Source organism: Miniopterus schreibersii (assembly GCF_964146895.1).
Source record: "Miniopterus schreibersii genome assembly, chromosome: 20".
Classification (NCBI taxonomy): Eukaryota; Metazoa; Chordata; class Mammalia; order Chiroptera; family Miniopteridae; genus Miniopterus; species Miniopterus schreibersii.
This window is the reverse complement of record NC_138122.1, coordinates 18,937,843-18,961,219: the sequence shown is the minus strand read 5'-3', so window position 1 is coordinate 18,961,219 and position 23,377 is coordinate 18,937,843. Positions and strand designations below refer to the sequence as shown.

Below are 23,377 nucleotides of genomic sequence, written 5' to 3'. Positions count from 1 at the left end.
TGATATTATTTTTATGGCAGCACCTTCCTTATAATGTAATATTAGTATATTTCTAGGCCCAGGATGCACACTCCTGGAATGTCGAATATTTGGGGAAGAAGGATGTGAAGAGGGTCATATAAGTGAGACCTCATGGGAGAGATTTAGGAAAGTTGCTGAAGGTAGTCTTGGGGTGATGGGAGGTCCAGGAGAGATGGGAAAATAGGGAAAGGCAGCCTCAGGTAGGGATAGATTATGTGCAGAAGCCAAAAGGCAAGACTGAACTTGGCCATGCCCCCTGGCCTTTGCACATGCTATTCTTGTTCATCCTTCTTGGAGTACTCCTAATCATCCTTCAAAACGCCATCCAGATACTTCTCTTCCAATTGCATATCTTCAATAAATGATTATCTTCCCTTTGTTCTTCTTTCCTCAACTTCCCACTTTCTTGGTTGGGTTTCACCTCCCATATATCCTCATAGCATGTTATTCACTTGTCCATCATAGCCCTTCGCACATGCATTACAGTTGTTCATTCTCTTCTGGCTTTTTCCTCCATTTGACCAGGAATTCTCTAGAGTGTGCATGTTTTTATCGGATTTTTTGGAGAAAGTGGTAACCTCGGGTCCGAAGTGGTCCATTGGGACACCCTTCCTGCTTAATGACTGAGGATCAGAGAGCCTCTCTGAGCTCTTCAGGGACTACAGATCCCCTCAGGGCTAGCACACAAAGTAATGCACTGGGAATGTTTGTTGAATGAATGAGTGACCAATGTTCTGATTTTTGTAATTGCGCATGCTTGTCTGGAAATGGTGCTGTCTGGGCCCCGCCTCACATTGTGGATCAAATTCCCATTTGTTTCCTGGATCTCAGCAGCCCCTCCAGCATTTTTTGGATTAATTATGTAAGGAGATGGCTTTCTTTCCTTTTTGGTGCCCAGCAACATCCTAAGAGTTTCCTGGAGAGAACAGAAGAGTCTGCAGAAAAAGTCCCCTGGAGGAGAAAGTGCTTGCACTGCCCCAGTTTTCAGAGGGATACTTTTTATAGTCACACTCCCAGAGCACATTGTACCTAAAGGGAGGCTGGAGGGAACAAACAGGCAAGCTGGCTTTTCAGCTCCCTTCTGCACCCTCTCCCTGCTTGTGGAAGGAGGTGGAGCTGTGTGATCCTGCCCAACACGTGGTCTCCTCCGCTTTTCCCCACACTCACCTTCCATCCACACTGATCTGGCAAGGGCCAGGACATGCTCTGTCTTGTCCAAGGTGTGAGGCTGGGGGTAGCAAACTCTGCCACATAATTGCTGCGTGCCTTGGACTGGTCACTGAACTCCCCTTTGCATCAGTTTTTCCATCTATAAAATGGGGGTAATAATCACAGCACAAACTTCATTTCATTGTTGAGATGAGCAGATGGTATAATGTTGATGTAATAACAATGCCTGGCAGACAGTAAGTGCTACTGACAGCATCCAGGACAGTGATGAGTTGGATGATTTCATCTCTGAAAATCAGAGAGGTTAAGTAACTCACTCAGGGTCACACAGTTACTAAGAGAAAGAGGCAGGTCTCCAGCCCCTGGATCATGATACTGTATTGATTTAGCAAACCCAGGGCTGGGACTAAAATGAGGTGACCGAGGCATTCACCTAGGATGCAGAATTTAAAGGGGTACCCCCAAAAAGTTAATAATGAAGGTAAATAATATTATAATGCAGCATTTCAAAAAATCAAAATTAATGCAAAACTCCATGATGAACAAACTATCAACATTATAACAACAGGATCAGTATTACTGATTGGTTTCCTTTTGACTCTGATGTCATTATGGCTCAGTGCTGTGCTGAGCAAGTTTCTCTTTCTTGGACAATTAGGTTCTGACTAATTTTCCACAAACATTTTTATACATATGAGTAAGATAAATATCCTTGTAGCGAAATGTTTGAATAGATCATTTTCATTTCCAAAGGCAGATTACGGGATGTGGAACTGGATCTTGAACTTCAGGGTTGATAGGCAGGCACATCCCCCCACCTCCTGCCTTTTATTATGAAAATTTTCAAAATACAGAAAAATTGTACAGGGAACATACGTACACCCACCAGCTAGATTCTGTAATTGCCAACGTTTGCTATATTTGCTTTATAGAAATCTAGCCATCCATCCATTCCTTAGTATGTCTTTTTTTCCTGCATTTCTAAATAAGTTACAGACATCATTAGTACACTTCAGCCCTACACTTCAGCCTGTATGTCATTAACTGGCAGGCCATTATTTTTAAGACTTTTGATATGGGGTGTTAAATTCCTTCAGGAGTATATACTGATTTTCCATCTGCTGTGGACATATGGGTCTCTCCCACAGCCTGGCCAACACTGAGTATTATCATTTTAAAGGTATTTTACTTACTGCTTTGATTTAATGTTTTTCCGAATTCTGAAGGTTCCCAGTAGATTACCCACCTGTGTGTCCAGACTATCTGTTCAAAAGCTACGATCCTATCCAGCTCTTTAGTTGTTTCTGGTGTGGGAAGGACTCAGCTCTTTCTCATGTCTGCTTCTATCTGGAAGTTCCTGCCCACGGGGTGAGGGAGCAGGGCCGTGAAGCCGCCTGCCTGCTGCAGGAGACTGGCTGTGCACACTCTGTGAGCAAAATGAACAAACCTTGGAGCCCAGGAGGCCTGGGGCCTGGAGGCTCTAGAGGTGGTGGGCGGGACCCTGTGCATGTTTCCTCATCTGCTGATGGGTGATGTCCCAGCATATAAGACCTGCTGGCTGATGGCAGAGCCCCTTGTCGCCCTCCCTCCCTCCCGTTTCTCCCCATCCTGCTCCAGCCCTTGGTTTTCTGATGGGCCAGGCACTGTCTTGCCTCTGGGCATTTGTGTCTCCTGTGGGTCAGGAATTTGGGAGCAGCTTGGCTGGGTGGCTTTGGCTCAGGGTCTCTCATGAAGTTGCAGGCAAGGTGTCTGCCAGGGCGACAGTCACCTGAGAGTTCGAGCTGGGGTGCAGGGTTTACTTCTGGAGTGGTTCACTCACCTGGCTGGCCCGTTAGTGCTGTGTGTTCGCTGGGGACCTCCGATTCTCTCCATGTGGGTCTGTCTATAAGGCCGTTGAGCATCCTCACAACATGGTGACTGGCTGCCCCCAGTGTGATCTCAGAGAGCCAGGTGGAAACTCTGATGCCTTTTATGACTTAGCTATGGATGCCACACACTGTCACTCTGCCTTCTTTTGGGCACACAGACTAACCCTGTTGTTGCAGGGGACCACCCTGGGGTGCGGATATGGGGCAACGGTCACTGCGGGTGGGGGTGCATCTCGGAGGCTGCCTGCCGCCTTGTGTGACCTTGGCAGATGACTTCAGCTCTCAGGGTCTCAGTGTCTTCCTCTGTCAAGTGGGTTCACGCAACGATTCATAAATAAATTCCTGGGAGCACTTGGAATGGTATCAGGGAGTTACACCCCCATAAGTATTTGCCACCACTGTAGTGTCCTGCTGGACTGCAAGCCCTTGGTGGCAGGGACCATTCTTAGTTTCTGTACCAGTACTTGGCCCTGAGTAAGCACTCTGGGTGTTTAGGTGGGTGAGTGTAAGAGTGAATGATTGAATGAACAGCCATAAGGACACAGAGTCTAGAGAGGGAAGAACTCTGTCATCTGATGCCACCGTGAAAAACTCTCTCCAGCGAGGCCCTTTGATCAGTGTCTAGGGAGCAAACATTTGTTTAAAACCGAGGTGACTCAGGTGGGAGGAAGCACCCAGATGCAGCCAGCCTGGTCAAAGTATCAGTGTTGGACGTGTTGTTCGAACAATATTTACTGAGCTGCAGCTCTGGCCCAGGCGCCCTCTGAACCTGGAAAACGGCGGGGAGGGAACAGCCTCTGTCCATGCCCTGGTGGTTCCCTTGCTGTGTGCCCTTGGGCAAGCGAATCTATGTCTCTGAGTCTGCATTTCCTCCTCTGTAACATGGGGCATCCGGAGAAAGCAACAGGTGTGCCTCCCCTCTGGGCTCCAGCTGCTGCCGACCCTCCCGACAACCCTCTCCACTCTCAGATGCTGCTGGCCTGTCCCCCGCACCCCATTCCAACTCCTCCAGCTCCACAAGGGTTAAAACCCAGGAGCTCATGTGACCCAGTGTAAACTGTGAATCATTCCGGTGCTCCCGGTGCTGAGAGCCTGCCCGCCCAGGATGGGGCAGATGCTGTGCCCCCGGGTTGCCATGGCAACCCTGCCTGTACTGAGATACAGCCCAGCCCAGTTCCTTCCTCGGGGACCTCCAGGGCTGTTTCACACCTTCTAGGGAGGCGGGGGTGAGAGGGCTGGAAAGCCATAGATGATTGGGAGATGATACAGATAGATAGATGGATATATAGATGATAGATAGATAGATAGATATGGAAATTGAGACTCAGGGAGAGGGAGGAGAGAGACCTGATAGAGAAACAGACCGCCAGAGGGAGACAGACAGCCGGCCAGAGTTCCGGAGAAGCCGGCCTGTCACCCTAGAGGCAGTTTCTCAACTGTTCCAGCCTTGGGGGGCTGCCAGGCCTCCCACCTAGGAGCGCACTGGCCGCGCGCAGCGCCCGCAGCTGCATCTCCCGCTGCGCCTGCGGCCAGGGCTGGGGGCCCGCAGGCAGCCGGGCGCGCAAAGTCCCCGGCCACCCCGCCGGACCCGGAGCGAGTTGAGACTTGGGGAAAAAAAAAATAAAAAAAAAATGGGGGCGGACGTCAGCTCCCTGGGCGGCTGCCTCCCTGAGGCCCCTCCTGCATTCCTGGGCAGCGAAGCCCCTCGCTAAGACAGGGACTGATGTCATCCCGGGCTGCTGTGCCAGGGGACCCGGGGGCCCTGGTGGCCGCCTCCCCGGAAGCGAGCTAGCCGCCTGCCGGCAGACAGGTTTGCAGCCTCTGGCCGGAGGACAGACAACCTGCATGGGTCAGGTGAGCGGGGCCCAGTTGTGGGCAGCTGGGCAGGGGGCAGTGGCCGGCGGCAGCCTGCGCACCGCGTCCTTCCCGTGTGTTCCGGGGAGGGGCCGCCTACCTGGGGGAAAGTGAGGACGACGGTGCCCAGGGCCACTGCCTCTTTCCGCCCCCACCTCGAGGGACTGTCACGCCTGGAGCCAGTGCCGCCGCGGGTTCCTTGGAGCGCCGGGGCGCAGCCAGTTCAGTGGGGCGCTCGCCAGGGACGGGCTGCTGTAGGACCTCCCAGCGTGTTGACTTTCCGTGGCCAGTGGGTGGACTCCCTGCCCGACCCTGAACCCTCTCCTGTTCCCGAGCGAGACCCGCGGGCGCAGCCGGCTGCGGGCTGGGCGATGCCGCTGCGCCCTTGGTGCGCCTGAGCCGGGCCGCCGGCGTTTGTCTCCGAGCGAGCCCCGAACTTCCAGGAGCAGGAACTGGGGAGACGACCCCGGCGTTCTGATCGCTGTCTCCCGGCCCCATGGATTACCTGGGAGACAAACTCAGCGTGGCGCAGACCCACATGACCCAGTGGATGGGCACCGTGAGGAGGTCCTTCCAGGATGCCCTCAACTTGGTGACCACCACGGTGAGCCACGAGCGCGCGGGCGGGGAGCCCGCCGGCCGGCCCCCCTTCAAGCGCACCTCGTCCTTCCGCCACCTAGCCTCCCGCAGCCGGGAATCGTTCCGCCGCTTCTCCGCGCGCAGCCAGCAGAGGTTTTCCTCCCTGAGAAAAAGGCACCCGGATTCGGAGCCGCCAGATTTTGTAAGCTGATTATGTTGTTTTTTAAAAATATATATTAAAATAGCAGTCAAAACTCCTCCCCTCCCACGCACCCCCCCCCGTGGTGGTGGTGGTGGTGGGGGGGGTCCCATAGATCCAACCAGGGAAGCTGCCTCTTCCAGAATAATTGTCCCTGAGGCCCCACCGCTTCCTGTCCCCCCGCCTGGGGGACGCAGGTGGCGGTGATCCCCCTGATTGTGGAGCTGCTCCCCGCCCCGAAGTGGTGGGGAATTTATCCTGGATCCAGCCTGCGTGTGGCCCGGCCAGCTCGGGAGCCGGGCTAGCTTTCCAGTTGATTTATCTTGTAAGTGCCCACACTCCAGCCCCTGACACAAATGCTCGGCCTCCCCTATTTTTAGGGAGGATTAGTTGGCACCTGCTCCGTCTCCTCTCACCCTCCCAGGATGACTGAGTGTCCATGTCTTGTGCATGTTGAGTTGTGGCTTTTATGTCTTGTCATGAAGCCAAGTCTGGAGATGGCCTGTGATTACCTAAGGAGACCCCAGGGGGTGGGTGCGTGGGTTTGCCCACAGGCCCGGGAACTTGGGGCTTGGTGCCAGTGGGCCAGGCTGGGTCCCGGGGCTCCACCATCTCTCACTCAGACAAGCTTGATGGGGCTTGGAAGACAGGCTGGAATGTCAGCTAATGATTAAAAACTTGGCCTGCTAGGCAATGGTGCAGAATCAGTCTCAAGGACCTTACTGATGATTTGGAGAGGTGGGCCCAGAGAGGGAAAGACACCTGCCTGGGGTAGCACAGTGAGTGAATGGCAGAGCTAGAGCTCGAACCCCAGACTCTGACCCCTAACTTGGGGCTCTCTCTAGCCAAGCTTCTGGCATAAGGATTTCTCCAGGACTTCCTGAAAACTTCAGGGCAGCCCACTTCAGTGACCAGGACTGAACTCAGAGGCCTGGCATTTTCACACCTGACTGATTTGACCCGGTTCTCAGGAGGCTGAAGACGGGCGAAGGGCTAAGTCAGCTCCTTCCCTGGGTCCTGCCTTGCAATGAGTCCTGATGGTCATTATGGGACCCAACATTTAGGGACGGAGCGCTGGGGTGCACCAGGTGTCAAGCCAGCCATCTGCACAATTGAGGTCGCAAACACTCACACCTGCCCCCAATGTGCAGGGACTGACCCGTCATTCCCTTGGCTGGTCCAGAGAGGTGCAGCGACTTTTTGGGGGCCACACAGCAACCAGAGCAGTCAGGTACAAACAGGTGTCTCATGAATATGACATCTGTAGTGGGTCTGTGCTGCTTTGTGGCCCTGGACAAATCAGTGGGGCCCCAATTTATGAGACACATCCCCCAACCCAACTTCTGGAAAGCAGAGAAGACCTCTTGGTCATTCTTTCTGCCCTCTGTCTCTTGTCTCTTTTCTGTCTCTATGTGCAGGTCTCTGTCTCTCTCTCTCACTCTTGGTTCCTCTCTGGCGATGCGGTTAAGTGGGTGCGGGTTGGTAACGTTCAGCTCTCCCACCCTGGGAGCTGTGTGACCCCGAGTCTCTTGCCTGGCCTAACATGTGGCTACTGCTATAGGAATGAATGGCGTTAGGCCATGCAGGCTGCTGCCTCCTCTGTTCACTGTTCTTACAGTGCCTCCAACAAAGTGGGTACATGCTAAATAAATCTGGGCTCCGGGGTCCTGCCCGTTTAGCGTTTGGCATCTACTGAGTGGTGGGCTCCAGCTGGCACTGGGTCGAGAGCAGCTTGAAACAGACTCCGCCGCGTCCATGCTGAGGGAACTTGATCTGTTCTCAAGCCTCAGTTTCTCCCTCTGTCAAATGGGAGAACTAAGGGTCATTGTGAGGTTGAGATGAGCACCCGTCACGAGGCTGAGCACGTAGCTCGCACGTAAATGCCTTCTGTGTTGGGCGCCGCGACGTTCAGGCTCAGCAGGATGAGGGCAGAGTTGGACGGGAACCACATGCTCTGTTGCAGAGGCCCAGGTTCAAGTCCCGGCTCTGCCACTTCCCAGCTATGTGACCTTGGGTGGACTCCTCCCCTCCTGTGCCTCAGCCTCCTTATCTGTGAAATGGGGATTGTCATCATTTCATGCTCACATTTCCTGTTGTTATCATTTTGGGGCAGTGTTGTGCCTGGAACCGTGGGATGCCACATAGGTACGTGTGCCTTAAAAGTCAGCTATTGCGACAACCAAACCTTTTCTCCCAGACCATTTTTTCAAAGATCCCCAGTGAACTGGAAAATCCATACACATCCCTTTTACCTGGGGATTTGGCTTAAATATTTGTTTTATGGGAGGAAATGTTTAAAGCCACAGACAATTACTTAAGAGTTTAGGGACAGCGGCAATATCCACAGGTGGTGTTAAGAGGGGGGCAGGGTTTCACTCTTGACGACTTGGACTTGTACATGATTTATCTAAATAATCAGTTCAGTTCCAATCCTGCCGGAGGCTGGTATTTACTCCGAGCAGTGTAGAAGAATCTATGGCAGGCGTATCAGGGTAGGTAACCCTCAAAGGCGTGTCCTGAAATGTTTTCCAAAGCCGGCCTTGAAATAATCTACTAATGGCCTGCCTCTGCTGCAGAGAAAGAAAAGGGGGTTAAAGGAAATCAAGCTCATTGTCTCGGAGCTGCAAAGGCAGGAAGAGGCACGTTTTGCGAAGCCCAGCAGACTAGGTGGACTCCACGCAGAGGCCAGACAGAACATTCCAGAACCCTGGAACAATGGGAATGCCACGGAGGCCGTGGCTGGAATAAAAGTGGGAAGGGGGGGTTTCCAGGGCTGAGGGGTGTTCTACAAAGAGGGCTTTGGAATCAGACAGACTTGGGCTTGGGTTTCAGCTCCACCGTGTGCTGGCCGAGTGACCCTAGGCAAGTTAAACCACCCATTTCAGCCTCAGTGTCCTCATCTGTGAAATGGGGATGCTCCTGGGACTTCAGTGGGGGGTCCAGTGGGTTGGAGTAAGAACCAGCACAGCCCTGGCACCTGCTTAGCACTTGACATACAGGAAGTGCTTAATGAGTATGCTTTTCGCACCCCTTTCAGGGTTGGGGGGATGGGGTGCAGGCCCTGTGGATGAGTCCCACCTGCCTGGATGGCCAGACAGACGGGTCTATGCCTTAGGAAAGAGGGTCGGAACCTCTGCCTGGAATGTTCTTCTCTCTCTCTTCAGCTGCACAGAGAGGCTGCCTGACAGCTGAGGGAGACGCAGTAGACCAATACAGTGAATGAATGAACAGGGTATTCTTGGAGAATTGTTAGGGCTCTGAAGGAAAATGTCACGGCACAGGGTCTGGTGGGAGTGCACTTTAGCCAGAGTCAGCAGGGAAGTCTTCTCAGGAGAGACCTGAATGACACGAGGGAATGAACCTTGAGGTTTGGAGGAAGAACATCCTGGCAGCGGGAAAGCAAGTGCAAAGGCCCTGAGGCAGACTTTGCTCCGCACGTCTGAGGAACAGCAGGGAGGCCAGGGTGGCTGCAGCAAAGTGAGTCAAGTGGGAGAGGGAAGAAGGTGAGTTTGGGGAGGCCGATGGGGTCAAGGGTGTATAGGGCCTGGGGCTCTGGTAAGGATGTTAGGTTTTAGTGCTGTAAGGTTTTGAGCACGGGAGTGGTATCAAGGGTGGAATTAACAACTGCAGCTACCACTTACTGAGCACTTCTGTGTGCCAGGCAGGGGTTGTCATACTTTTCCCGGAGACCTGGGCTTCGGGAGTGTTCAGCCGCCGTGACCCCCTCCCTCATCTCTTGCTCTCTGTGCCCAAAGCTCCCCGCCACTGTACGTCCAGAGCCCCGCCAGGTGCTCTGGCCTCAGGCTGCCCCTTAGAGTGTGGAGCTGGGGTGCTGGACTTAACTGGTTGCAGTCCCCAAGGACAGTGTGAGGTGACAGCGCCCTCACTATGGTGTGGACAGGCAGGCAGGATGGGCCGCTTTCTTTCGGGCTGCCGCACCCAATTTCAGGTCTCCTTTTCACCCTCCAGGCAACAGGATGATGTCACCCTTAAAACAATGGTCCCTTCATGAATCCAGCCAGGGCCAAAGGCTGGGCCCAGACTTGGTGCCTCTGGGAGAGACCTGGAGTGAGGGGCAGGGCAGGACAAAGGGCTTGGCCGCCCCACGGGGCTCTGCTTGTCTAACTAACGTAGATCACTCTCCCCTCCCTCCGACTAAAAACATGGGGTGTGCTCATTTCATATTTGGAAAGTATAGAAGAACTGAACAAAAACAAAGTCCACCCATTATTCTGACATCCGTGAACACCAGTCTTGGCATTCAACTCATTTCCTTCCTGTCTTTTTTCCTCCCTCTTTCGAACAAAATCGCCAACCTTCTGTCTTTTTCCATCCTTTAAAAAAAAAAAGTGAGTTTTATAGGTCTTGGGTAAAGATCATTTTTATTGCCCATGCAACATGGTGCTGCGTGCGTGCCCCATCATTTATTAACCCCTCTGGCTGGATGCTGGGGTTGGGGTTGGTCCCATTTTGGGCTTTCAGGAATGCCTGTGGCAGTGGGTGGGGGGGCTGGGTGTGCACTCCTTTGTCGGGGTTTCTGAGAGGTCCATGAGGTTTAAACAAACTCCTTTCAGTCTTTGAGGCCCCAAGGCCCCTCTGTTACTCTCACTTTCCCTCCCTCCAGTGTTTTCAAACCTCAGATGTTTTGTTCAGACAAATGCCTCTTGCTTCCTCACCAGGAAGTCAAAAACTTCAGGAAGGAAATCTGGATTGATCAATATCACGGGGAATGCTATATTTTTGGATTTCATGAAGAATGAGCTCTTTAGCAAGGAGTCATCAAGATAATTCCTTATTAGAGAAAATGATAGACTGGGTCAGTTACTGTGGTCTGCTGGTAAATGCTTAACAACGGGGTTTTGGGGAACAAAATGCCCTGATTTATAGTGTTTGTCTATTCCTGTGGTGTAAATACTCCCCCCAGTTTTAAGCTACCAGTTAGCACACGGAGCTATGTCACTATTATACAGTATTTGCACCATACGGGTTCAGTATACGTAGATGACCTCAAGGCCGTAGATAATAGTGAGATGTAATTAGGAAGTGGTACACTGGATATTTTTTTACCTTTGCTTTTAATATGATTTATTTCAGTTTAAATTTTAGTAATGGTTTCTAACAAGTAGCTCACAACTGGCTCCTGAAAATTCTACCATTGCCTCTGGGGAGCCAGGACCGGCCCGCTCTGGCGTACCAGTGTTGCTTGAGAAAGCGAGTTGTGGAGTCCAAGAGCTATGGGTTTGAGTCCTGGTTCTGCCTCTCACTTGCTATGTGACTGTGAGTAGGCTACTTGGTCTCTTTATGTGTCCATTTCTTCTGTAATGGAGCCATTCATATTACACTACTCCATGGCTGTGATGGAGATAATGTTGAGGTAATGCACATGGTACACTTCACATGGTGCTTGGCGTATAGTAGGATCTCAATAAATGGTGTCTATCATCATTATCATTATTTGTTTAGCGCTTAATCATTGGCAAGGCGCATTCAGACACTGGTAGGCAGCCTCCAGGTTGGCACCCAAGGATTCTCACTTTTTGATACAACATTATGAAATCCTCTCCTGTACCAGGTTGGTCTGTTTGACCAATAGAATACAGCAGGAGTGATGAGATCTGGTTACAGAAGATACTGTGACTTCCCTCCTGGTCACTCCCTTTTTTGGAGCACTTACTATGGGGGAAACCAGCTGCCATGTCTTGAGGACACTCGGGCAGCCCTGTAGAGAGGCCCACATGGAGAGGAACTGAAGTCTCCAGTCCGTTGCCAGCCAGAAAGTGAAACCTGCCAACAACCATTAAGTGAGCTTGAACCACGTAGCCAAGCCCCTCCTGGATCCCTGACTTCCAGACGCTGTGAGAAATAATGTTTGTTGTTTCGGGCCACTGAGCTCGGGGGCTGTTTGTTATGCAGCAGTAGATAACTGATACAAGTCCCTTCTCGTTTCTACCTATCACAACAGTCAGGATGGCCAGGGAGTGTTACTTAATCCCGCATTTCACAGGTGAGTAAATTGAGGTGAGACAAACCCAGGTGACCTGCCCAAGGTGTCTAATGTGGGAACCCTTGGTGCTCCCAGTGGGTGCTTTTCTGTCTCGGGGCTTCTTACTCATAAACGAGGCTGCTCGGCCAGCCTGGGTTCAGGGTCCCAGGGGGTTTTTGAGCAACTCAGCCTTTTAGGAGTTGGCATGAATCTCCTGGCATGGGCCGGAATCCATTTCTTGGATCCTAAGTACTCATCACCCCATTTAACTCATCAAACATTCATCGTAAGGGCTGGGCCATAGATAGCAGTAAATGTTAGCTGCTAGTGGTTCCCCTGTAACCTTTATCTATTAGCCAGATTAGGGGATGTTGGGTTGCCGTAGCGCATTGCCCGCTCTCAGCTGCTTAACACAAACTATTTTTTTCTTTCCAATCTGTATTTTTTGAAGTATTGCCCCCTCTGCAGTGTTATTAAGCTATGAGTTACATATAACCTTGTATTAGTTTAAAGTATACAACATGATGATTTGACTTATGTATAAACTGGGAAATGACCACCACAGTAAGTCTAGTTAACATCTATCATCTCACATAGTTATACACTTTTTTTTTCTTGAGATGAAAACTTTTAGGATCTCTCTTAGCAACTTTCAGATATACAATACAGCATTGTTAACTACAGTCACCATGCAGTACATTAAATCCCCAGGATTTACCTTATAACTGGAAGTTTGTACCTTTTCACCGCCTTTGCCCATTGCCCCCACCCTCCACCCCCCAAACTTCATTTCTCACCCACGAAAAGCCCGCCGCTAGCCCAGTGGCCTACGCCTCTGCTTCTCCAGGCTGTTTGCACCTTCTAGCGAGACCATCTGGGAGAACGTGGCTCCTGCACAGCAGTGTCAGAGGGAGAAAGCTCGAAGGGCACACCAAGACAGAGGCTAGTGTCCCATTTCACAGGTGGGGACACTAAGACTTAAAGAGTAACAAGTTTTGAGCACTCGCCGTGTGCCAGCCACTGAGCCAAATACATCATCTCATCCCATCCTTGCAGGGACCCCATGGGATATAAATATTATTTTTGTCACCCCTGGTTTACAAATGATAAAAGCTGTGACTTGCTCAGTGTCACCTCCTTCATAACCTGGACTCCAGCCCAGGTCTGCTGATGCCTCATTTCTCGTCCCTTCCAATCAGGGCAATAGACCAAGGGACCTGGTGTGCCTTTCCTGAGAGGCACCACGGTGTAAAGGAGGGTGTCACACCACGGCAACATTGTCACTGGGGGCACATTATTATTTGTTGTGGGGACTGTCCTGTGCATTGTAAGATGTTCAGACCATCCCCTTGCTCCTATTGTTTCCAGAATTTGCCAAATGCCCCCAGGGCAAAATTGCCCTCGATTGAGAACCACTGATGTGGATGGCAAGAGTCTGACGTGTGAGCCAAGAGGTGTGAGTTGAGGCCCTGCCGGGCCCCGGGAAACCATGTGGCCTTAGCTGGCAGACCCAGAGTGAAGTCAGAACATTAGCATAGGGCTTTGGGAGCCCCTAGCATTCAGATAAAATGACCTGTGATTCCTGGTGTCATTTTAGGCCAGTCTTTCCACTCTGATAAAGCATTTTTTTTTTCAGCTATAAAACGGAGCAAATAATGTCCCCTGAGTTATGAGCGTTGACGTGATGCCCATGAGGTGCCCTGGCGCAGCCCATGGGCAGTGCTTGATGGTCATTCTAGTTGTGCTCTGTCAGGTGGGAGGGGCAGGGCATGTTCCCTCAAATTCCAAATCCTGTGGTGTCAGGTTCTGCATCCAAATAAGCCAGAAATGGCCCAGCAGCCTACCTTCCTGTCACCCGCCACCTTGATTTCTAGAAACGGCCCTTGCTCGGGCACACCGTAACTGAGCATCTGTAAGTCCTCAGCTAGTAGCTGGGAGTCTTTTCTCTTGTTCTTGGTCCTTGCCTTCTGCTCCGGGTCAGAGTGAGAGGTGGAGGTCAGACATGCAGTCAGCTGTGTGAGGCATTGAAAATAATGAGATGAGCTCCCTCCTTTGGGCAGTTTTCAGAAAAATGACCCCAGCTGTGCAGCCTTGGGCCACCCTCTTCTCTATAGCACGGGCTGTGGGCCTCAGTTTCCCTCTCTGTAGATGGAGGCTCTGGTGTGACCTTTTAGGGTCTTCCCAATGGAACCAGCCTGCGTTCAAATCCCTGCTTCCCTGTCTGTTAGCTGTGTGACTTTCGGCAAGACTTTAAGCCTCAGTTTCCCCGTCTTTAAATAGGGAATCCTGATACTGACGGTGGCGAGAACCCCGCATGGTAACGGGGAGCGCCTGGCGTGTGCCGAGCGCACCATAGCTGCAGTTAATGATCACGACGGCTTCGCTCTGCGTGGCCTTCCCTGCCCACCGCCGGGCCGCTCGCAGCTCTGGGGTGACAGCCCGTTCTCACCGCCTTTGCATGCGCCGCTCCTGCCGTCTGGAACAATGGGACAGGGACACAGGCCCCCTCAGAGTTTTAGGAAGGTTACGCCTCTCCTTATCACTGTGCTGTTTTGTCGCCAGAATGACCCCCACCTGCACATATGTCAGTTGTCCTAGGGCCTGGCCTACATGACAGAGCCAGCGGCTCCCAGCCTCCGGGCCTCCACCGGGCTTCCCCACCCTCCTTGCAGGACACCCCGAGCCCTCTCCCCTCCCTCCTGCTCCCAGTGGCTGCTTGATGTGAAAACATATTGGGGTCATTAACAACCCTGGCTAATTAGGAGGGAGGCAGAGGGCAGGCAGAGGTAAAGAAGGGGCGTTCTGATCACGCCGAGGCCACAGCAGCGGAGGTTGCCCGTGGCCCGCCTTGGATGCTTGTTTTCTGCTCTCGTGCATGAATACAGGCGCTTTGGGGGCAGGGATAAAAAAAGAACGGAGGCTGTCATGGCTCTGCTTAATGAGCTTCCTAATCGCCTCATAGAATGTGGAGCCCTGTGGATTTTCAACAACTCGGTGCCGTGGGTGGGATGGAACCCGTCCAGGCGTCCCAGCTGAGCTGTGGGGAAGCGTCATGCCACTTCGGTGTTTTCTGATCTCCCAGGTGGTGGGGGGGACAGCAGGAGTTGTAGAGTCCGGGGGTCCTGGGTTTGAATTCCAGCACTGCTCCTTCCTGTGTCTGGGACCTCGGCCAAGGGTCTTGACTGCTTTGAGCTGTTGTGTCCTTGGGTACAAAAGGGGGCTTAAAGCTTGAGGATTGAACTCAAACTTTGGTGGGCACCTTGGATACTGGTTTGGAGTCTTTTTGGGGTCCCAGCCAGTGTTGTCCAGCCCTGGAGAGTGAATCCAGGGGGCCTTCCTGCAGCTCAGTCCATGGGATGCCCATTTCAGGACCTCAGATGCACAGGGTGCCTGGCATGTACCTGGTACCCTGTCAGCCCACAGGTGGTGCCCGATCCCTGGGCCTGAGCAGGTCCCTGCTGCTTCTCAGGGGACCTGCTGTGGTTTGGGTCTTTGGCTCAGCTCCTTTCCTTCCAGGCCCTGGCAGGCCGCTGGGAGCTGCCTGTTCCCTCTTGGAGGTGCTGGTGAAGTCACCCTCCAGGCCACTGGGCATGCGGCTGGTCAGGTGAAGGGGCCATTTGCACTGGCTCAGGCTGATGTCATCCCGGGAAACCATTTGGCTGTGGGGGCCTCCTTCAGCCCTGGCCGCCTGCCCGCCTGTCGCCTGTGTCCTGTTTCCTTTGTTATGTGGGGCGGGCTCAAGGGAGGGCCTCAAGGTTTGCGGGGACAAGGTCTTCTCTCTGACTTCTGAGAACGGGGTGATGGTGACACCATCCCTTTTCTCACTGAGGGACCTCAGGTGCGGGGCAGACTGGCTCTGGGTTCAGTTCCCACCTCTGCCACCTCTGCGCTGGGTGGCTGTGGGCAGGTCACTGTGCCCGTCTGTGCCTCAGGTTCTTCCTTTCCAAAAAGGGGCGACAGGACATCACCCCCTAGTGTTGTTTAAGGGGGACTGAGGTGATGCTGGTAAAACTGCTGGGTGCAGCGACTGCCCTCAGGAATGCCCGTGGCCACTGTTGTGATTATGGTGACTGTTATCATTATTAATTTTTTTTCTGCATTATTCCCAGAATTTGTCGAGCTTAGGAAAAAACACACAGAACAACACACTTGCTCCCTCCCAGATCCCCATGTGTTTTTAAATCAATGCGATTTAACCAGACTCAGAATCTGTAAGCAGGACTTGGGTCATGCCCAAAACCTTTGCTCTGGCAAAGCTCTCAGCCTTTCCCTTTGCAAACCATTGTTAGGGAGCAGAGCTTCTAAAAAATGCAGGTGCCTGGGCCCCACCTCTCAAGTCACTGACATCATTGGTCTGGGCTGTAGTCCAGAAAACTGGAGTTTTCACTGCTCCCCAGATGACTCCAAGGTGCCGCCGGGGCTGGGCACCGCTGGGTCAGGCGGCAGAACAGAAAGAACTCGGCTTGAGTAAGGCAGACCCAGGGTCAGATCTCAGACCGGGCAGTGTCCTCCACCTCTCAGACCCTCGGTTTCCTCATCTGTAAGGTGTTTCAAGAGGCTCCTGGGAGGGACCTGAGGGACGTGAATGAGTTGATGAGTTAGATGGTGGACGTGTCACAGATGTACTCCCTGGACACCAGGGTGGGGCAGGGACCTTAAGACACTTGTTCGGCCAGCCTTCCCCAGCATCCACTGAGGATCCTGATTACAGCTTTCCCCCCTCACTTTTCTAGCCTGGGAGTTCCCCAGAATTCTTTTTTGCTACACTCGATATGTGGATAGGTGTTCCTTGAATAAAGAGTACCAGACAATACAGTGAAAAATCACTTGGTTAAACAATGTTTTTAATGCAGGACTTTTCAGAGCCTTTTGTTATGCAAGTATACATTAGGAACATCCAGAGAGGGTCCTTGGCATCTTGGATGTCTGAGATCTCAATCCAGAGAAGTGCTGGAGATTCGCTGGCCTGAATGGGGATGTGAATGGGGGTGTCTCATTGCAGCGAAGCACCTGCCAGATGCTAAATCGGGGGGTGGGACCTGTGCCTCCCAAGGGAGGAATTCAGTAGCAGTCATTGACTACAGAATTGGTATCTGCATAACACACTCTTAAATGGGCCCAGTCATGTTTTCCCCTTTAGAATTAATTATATACATCGGCTTCCAAAAAAAGACTCCGTTCTCCAAGCTGCCTTATGAAGTCAACATTAGTTTATTCCCTCCTCTATTTGTGTTGGGCGGAGAGGAAGGTACCTGCATAGCTGTGTAAATCTCCCCATCGGGCACTGACGGGCCGGGCCTCGCGGGGCCCCGAGATTCCAGAAGAGGAGCTCTCCATGGGGCCTAGGCGCCCCCCTCCTGTTCAGAGGAGGGGGCTGAGGCTCAGAGATAGAAGAGGCTGGGCCGAGGTCACGCAGCCCCCTTTGGGGCAGGCCTGGAATCCAAGCCTCGCCCCAGCCCTGGGTTTTTTGCTGTAGTCCACCTTGGCTGAGTAGCTTGCAAGCTGTTTTCACAGCCTGAGCCTGGTTGGCCTCCAGTTATTACTGAAATGAGTGGAGGTTTCCGGGAACAGAGCAGATCCATAGAGTTTAATTAATGAATGCCCCAGAGGGCTTGGCAGCTGGATTCCCGTGTTTACCACAGGCTTGGCTGGCACGCAGTTCAGGAACTGCGGGGAGGGTGGTGCCCATCTCCCCCCCCCCCCCGCCCTCCTGGGGTGTGTGTGTGTGTGTGTGTGTGTGTGTGTGTGAGTGAGAGAGAGAGAGCCTGGAATCTCCCCCACCCCCTTTACAGCCCTGCGGCTGCATGAGACTTTCTTAATTATTTTGAAAAGTGCTAGCGTTTTGTTTTTCGAATTCCTTATCAATTTGTTGAAAGGAAGTGTCCCTGACACAGGCAGACCTAAGTGGAAGTGCTGTCGTCCCGTCCGTCATCCAGCACAGTCAGCCAGGCTGGGGCCCTGAGGCCACAGAAAAGCCGAGGTCACCTCGGTGAGCTGCACCCTGAGAAAGGAGGCGGCTGAGCCGAGGCGAGCGCTTCGCAGCTCTGCCAGGCAGGACCGCGTAGTGGTTCCGAGGCTCAGAGGCAGGCAGACCCAGGTTCAAATCCCACCTCTGGTGCTCGCCAGCTGTGTGTCCTGGGCAAACGCCTGTCACCGCTGAACCTCAGTTCCTTCTTAGGGAAGACGGGGATCATCATTGTATCTACGAAGAGCTAATGCAGGTGGAGCACGTAGCAGAACGTCTCAAAGCAAACTCCCTGTGCGTGTTAGCAACGGTTGTAATCATTATAATATACATTCCATTCTGTAGGTGTGACACTGCGTCAGGAAGCCATTCGCCGACTTGCCCAAGGGTTGCCGTAACATTCCAGTTAGACCTTTGTCTATGGCCATCCCCCGGCCCCCACTGTTTCCTTCATACTGACCCAGACTCGGGGGACCCTGGGCCCTTTGGGCTGTTCATCCGCTTGCCTCTCGTTGCATGGGGTCCGTGTGTAGCTTCCAGTAGCAGTGGCTGCTGGGTTCTCCCTCTGCATTCACACTTTTGCAATTTCCTTCCCACTCCCGAAGTCTCAAGAATCGAAGCCAGACGTGTGACTAATTAACACCTCTTAAGTGGGGAAATAGGACCTTTTAGATGCCATTAAAGAGGCAGCCACCAAAAGAAGGTGCTTCCGTGGCTGTCTGGTGGGTGTCAGCTCCGGAAATGGACAGTGAGACCATTTTCTTCTTAGCTGTCCCCTTGGGTCCTACCTACATCTTCCAGGTCCCTGGGGAGGGCTACCCAGCGGCCACACAGCAGTAACGGTGACGACGGACATGTATCGAGTGCTTGCTGCGTGCCTGGCTGCTCCAAGTGCTTCTCATGCTTTGATGACTTTAATCCTTGCGAACAACTTGTGAGGGAGGTATTATTATCTCCCTTTACAGTTTTGGGAACTGGGGCTCAGGGAGGGGGAGTGACCTGCTCAAGGTCACGTGCCCGGGAGGCTACAGAGCTGGCATTTGACACACGGCTTTGGACTTGAGCCTGTGAGCACAACCATAATGCCACCCCGAGCTGCAAACGCTGCCGCTAACTGGCGCTCTGAGTTGGAAACTGCCCTGGCCCTATTTAGAGGAGGAAGGGGGGACGGAGCTGGTATTCCTTTTGTAGCTACTCTGGGCTTTATGTGCCAGATGGTATGAGCCCTTTACATGTAGCTCCCATTTCACTTTTTTTATATACTCCCTCCTCTCTTTTTCTCTCTCCCTCTCTCTCTGTCTCTCACACACACACCCCATTAGCATTATGATCCTCAATTTTGGGGTGAAGAAATCAAGCCTCAGAGACATCAAGGAACTTATCCCGATCACACACAGCATTACTGTTGTGTGGCCACTAAACATCAGAATTCACACCCAGGTCTAGATGATTCTGAGCTCATGTTTTTTTTTCCACACTGAGCCAGATGGTGGCATTTCTGGTCCTGTCCCCACAGAAGAGAGGGATGATGTGAATCTGGAGCTTGGCATCAGGGAAATAGGCCAAGGCCTGCAGACATTAGGGAATGTGAAGTGGGGAGCATCTTGTCTCCGGTGGAGAGCAAGCAGAGGCTGGATGCTCTGGATGCGAGGCAGAGCTAGAATGGCCTCTCAGATACCTCTCAGCTCCATAATCCCATGATTCTGATAAGGGATACCAGCTGGTGAGCCAACAGCAGGGCACTAAATAATCCAGCCACCTGCTAACTCTAAATGACTGGCAGTGGCTGCCTGGGGTTGTTGGGCTCAGTTCTGTGATTGATTATTGATGTCTGCCATGGGCAAGCAACGGGGTGTTGTTACTTTCTACATTTTGCTGTTTTCTAAAGAGTAATGCATTGTGTTTCCAATGTGAAATTATTAGTGTAGTTTTTAAAATCTGGGCACAGGATGGCTTGGATGTCAGCAGCCATAGTAGCAGCAGCCACCAACTCCCACACCCGCAGTTCTCTGTCCAATATTACCAGGCCCGCACGGCCTGTCTGTAAAAGCCACAGGACTTGGGAAAGTGTTATGGGGTTGTGGACTGGTCGTCAATCACCTTGGTTGTCTGCAGTCTGGCAGAATTTGGCAACAGCCAGTAATTGAGGTTAACAGAAGCAGGTAACAAACAAGAACATTTGAGATTAATCTCTTCTGTTTTTTCTGGGGCACCATGGTATTATCTAAGTTTCAGAGCTTACTGCTTATTAATAGGTGAATTGGACATGTGCTGGAGAAAGCAAGATGGGTGTAGTTTACCAACTTGTCTAAGGCTATGTTTCTCTTTCTGTGCATTGACAGTTACTAGGCATCATCGTCTCATCAGAGATGTTCTTTCAAAGCAAAATAAAAGCCACTTATCCCTTCCTGGGAGAGTTCATCCTTCTGCCAGGACCTGCACATATCAGGGAAGGTTTCCAGCAGGTTTACAGTTGGGGATACTGAGACCCAGAGAGGTTAAGCCACTGATGCCTGAGGCCACACAGACAAAAAGCAGAGAGCTGGGCCTGTCTGCCCCCAAAGCTCTTGTTCTTAACTATGTCAAGTGAATGGCCGTCCTGCAGTAGATCTTCAATACGTAACGGCTCATTTTTCTTTACTTGTCTCAAAGATCGTTTGCCTTTGTATCTGTCAGGGTAAACTAAGCTATGCTGCAGTAACAAACAACCCCCCAAACTTCAGTGGTTATAAACAGAAAAATAGGTTTCTTTCTTGAGTGCTCTACCGCTCCACTGACATTAGCTATGTCTTATTTCATGTCATGGTTAGTCCGGGGCCCAGGTTGATGGAGCTACTTGCCTGGGGCATGGCCAGTGAGGTGGCTGAGAGAAAGTGAACGGGGGCAGCCCTACATTGGCTCTTAAAGTTTTTGCCTGGAAAGAAATGATGTCACTTCCACTCACGTTTCATTGACTAGGGTGAGTCCCATGACCCCACCTGCATTTAAGAGGGAGAGGCAGTAAATATGTAAGCCTCATAATACAGTCTGCCTGCCATAGTCTCAGCATGAACTTCGTGGATTCATTTGTAGAAATGAGTTTGCACAGGACCTCCCCTATAGCATGAGCCACCTTTGGAGTAGCTCTGTTCTTGGTTCTTGGATTTATCAAAGAGCCCAAGTTGAGCATATACCCATTATGAAGTACAGCACAATTTCTGATTCTGACATTTCCATTTATTAATTCATTTGTTGGTTCATCCTCAAGGTGGACTGCCAACCTGCATTGGTGAAACAAAACCTTTAAATAGCAGAGTTCTTCAAAGGAATTTAGAGTTCCCTAGAGAAATGCAGGCCTCTGTCTCTCCAGCCCACTGAAGCGCTGCTGAGCGGACCTCAGAGCCTGAGCTACTCCAGGTGGGCCACATTTGTCAAGCACCTGCTGCAAACCAGATGCTTATGTGCCAGGATCAGGATGGCCTGTGGTCACAGGCCACCCCAGGAGGGTCCCAGAGAGCTCAGGGAGGATGTTCTGCCCTCGGCGGTTTGGGAATTCCACCTCCTGCCCGGTTTTCCCTCTGAGGGAAAGGAAAACCCGGCTTCAGCAGTAGAGCAGAGAGAAGCGCCAGCCACCCCTCCCCAACCCCTGCACCAGTTCCTGACAGAAGCAGTGGAGGAACAATTAATAAGGGGTCTAGGCATAGTCTTAAGGGGCCTCCTGAGCATTTGTGCTCATCTCTTCTTGTTTGGAAATTCTAGGGTTGCTGCTCTGAAAACAATTATAAAAGAAACACTTATTGCCTGGGATGCTCAGAGAGGCAATTACATAGTAAGAGGGGGGGAGCCAAAGCCCCCTTGAGATGGCTCGCCTGGGAGGGCCGTGGGACGCTGTAGGCTTGGCGGGCTGTGGCCTCCAGCCCTGCTCCCGTGAGGAGGAGCCTGACAGAAGCAGGCCTCCCTGCTTACAGGGAGGCGCTGGGAGATGAGAGATGGGAGGAGAAGCTGTTTGGTGTATAGATGGGGCCTGACAGACTCGGTCTTGGATCCTGACACTGCCACCTCCTTGCTGTGTGATCTCAAGTCAGTCACATTGCCTCTCTGAGCCTTAGTTTCCTCTTCTCCTTAAAAAACGACATGAACACTATCCAGTTGTCAAAAATGTTGTAGTAGCTCCTCAGCTTACCCAGGAGAGTCAGACGTTAAACAGATCATCACACTGGCAAATTGCCCCTAAAGCCTGATCCCAGCTTTATAAAATAACGATCAGAACGCTCTGGGCGGGTAGGTCAGTCGATTAAAGCATCATCTCCGATACGCTGGCTTTGATCCCCGGTCAGGGCACATACAAGAATCAACCAATGGATTCATAACTAAGCGGAACAACAAATCGATGTCTCTCTCTCTCTCCCCCTCTTCCTTGCTCTTTCTAAAAATCAATAAATAAAATAAAATACTCATCAGAAATCTGACAGGGAGTAAATTTACCCACATTTAACAGTGATTCTCTTCAATGGTGGGATTATGGATGGTTTTTATTTTCTTATAACATTTTATTGTTAATATATATGTTAATGTCTAGGTCTGTATTTATATTTTACAGGGAAAATGTGTAACTTTTATAATCAGAAAAAACTGACCATCAGGGCTTCGGGGTTGGCATATCCCTTTTTTACCCCACCCGCACCCCACCATGCTCTGTACAGGGGTACAGCCAATCGGGGCCACGCATCTCCCCATATTTATTTTATTTAAAAAGATGGCCCGTCCAGGTGGATTTGCATTTCTCAACTTCTGAAGCTGAGCTCCCGTGGCTTTGATTTACACCGTGAGCTCGTGGGTGTGCCTGGCATCTTCCAGAGTCTGGAGGTCCGCAGATGGGAGCTTGAATTTGAACCCTGGCCCTGCTGTGTATGAGCTCTGTGACCTTGGACAAGCCCCCTCCTCCATCTCCTAGCCTCAGTCCCCCTGGCTTTAAGTGGGGACAACCATAGCCCTTGCTTCACAGGGACGGATGGAAGGAAAACGCAATGGGGCGAATCCCTCGGAGGCACCTCACAATCTATGAACCACCACAAAAATGGCCCTTTGTTCAGGATTAGGAGTTAATGAGCCGCACGTCATCTTCATCAGCGTTTCTGCAGGGGACCTTTAACGTCTGCAGTGCCCCTAATTGCAGTCCCGGGCCCGAGAAGGGGCCGGGGCGGGATGTGCTCCGTAGCCGCAGCCTCTGGTTGCCTAGCGACGGGAAACCCATCCAGGTAGATATTCTAATTTGTCACCGTGTTTTACCCGCCGAGATGGTGCCGATATCCAGTTACCCGAGAAGGAAAAAAAATCAGCCGTGTGCACAAGCCTGTCCACAAGCTGCAGAATCCGATCCCTTCCCAGAGCCTTCTCACGCCACCGGAGAGATTTTAGAGGCCGCGGAAGAGTCGAGAAACTGGTTCTTTCACCGCAGGGAGCGCGTGATCCCCATGAATTTTCAGCCCTGTCCCCACTGACCCCGGCACCAGCTGCCACCTTGGCCCGTGGGTCTGGCTTTGAGATGGTGTTTTGGGCCGAGGCGAGCGGGATATTGTTGCTGTCGACCCATCTGGGCTCCCTTTAACCAGGCGGGTGAAATTCAAGGTGCTCTCACGCCTCCCTCGCCTGGACATTGCACGGGGCCTGCCGGCCGCTCCCGGTCTCAAACTCGGAAGCCAAGGGCAGTCACTGCTGCAGGCGTCCCTACGGTCCCTGTAAGCGCTGCCAGACCCTCC

General features: G+C 52.0%; 1 protein-coding gene across 3 annotated transcripts in view; it reads left to right on the top strand.

Annotated features, from left to right (window-relative positions):
* The window catches only part of KIAA1671, a 127,358-nt gene that overhangs the window by 81,321 nt on the left and 22,660 nt on the right, over positions 1-23,377 (top strand). The window contains exon 1 of one of the 3 annotated variants that reach the window (XM_081122671.1): positions 5,328-5,694. The exons of the other annotated variants lie outside the window; for them this stretch is intronic. Coding sequence (XP_080978797.1) covers positions 5,410-5,694 — 285 coding nt within the window. The 5' untranslated portion in view covers positions 5,328-5,409. Of the gene's footprint in view, positions 1-5,327; positions 5,695-23,377 lie in introns of those variants that run through there. 3 annotated transcript variants of the gene reach the window in all.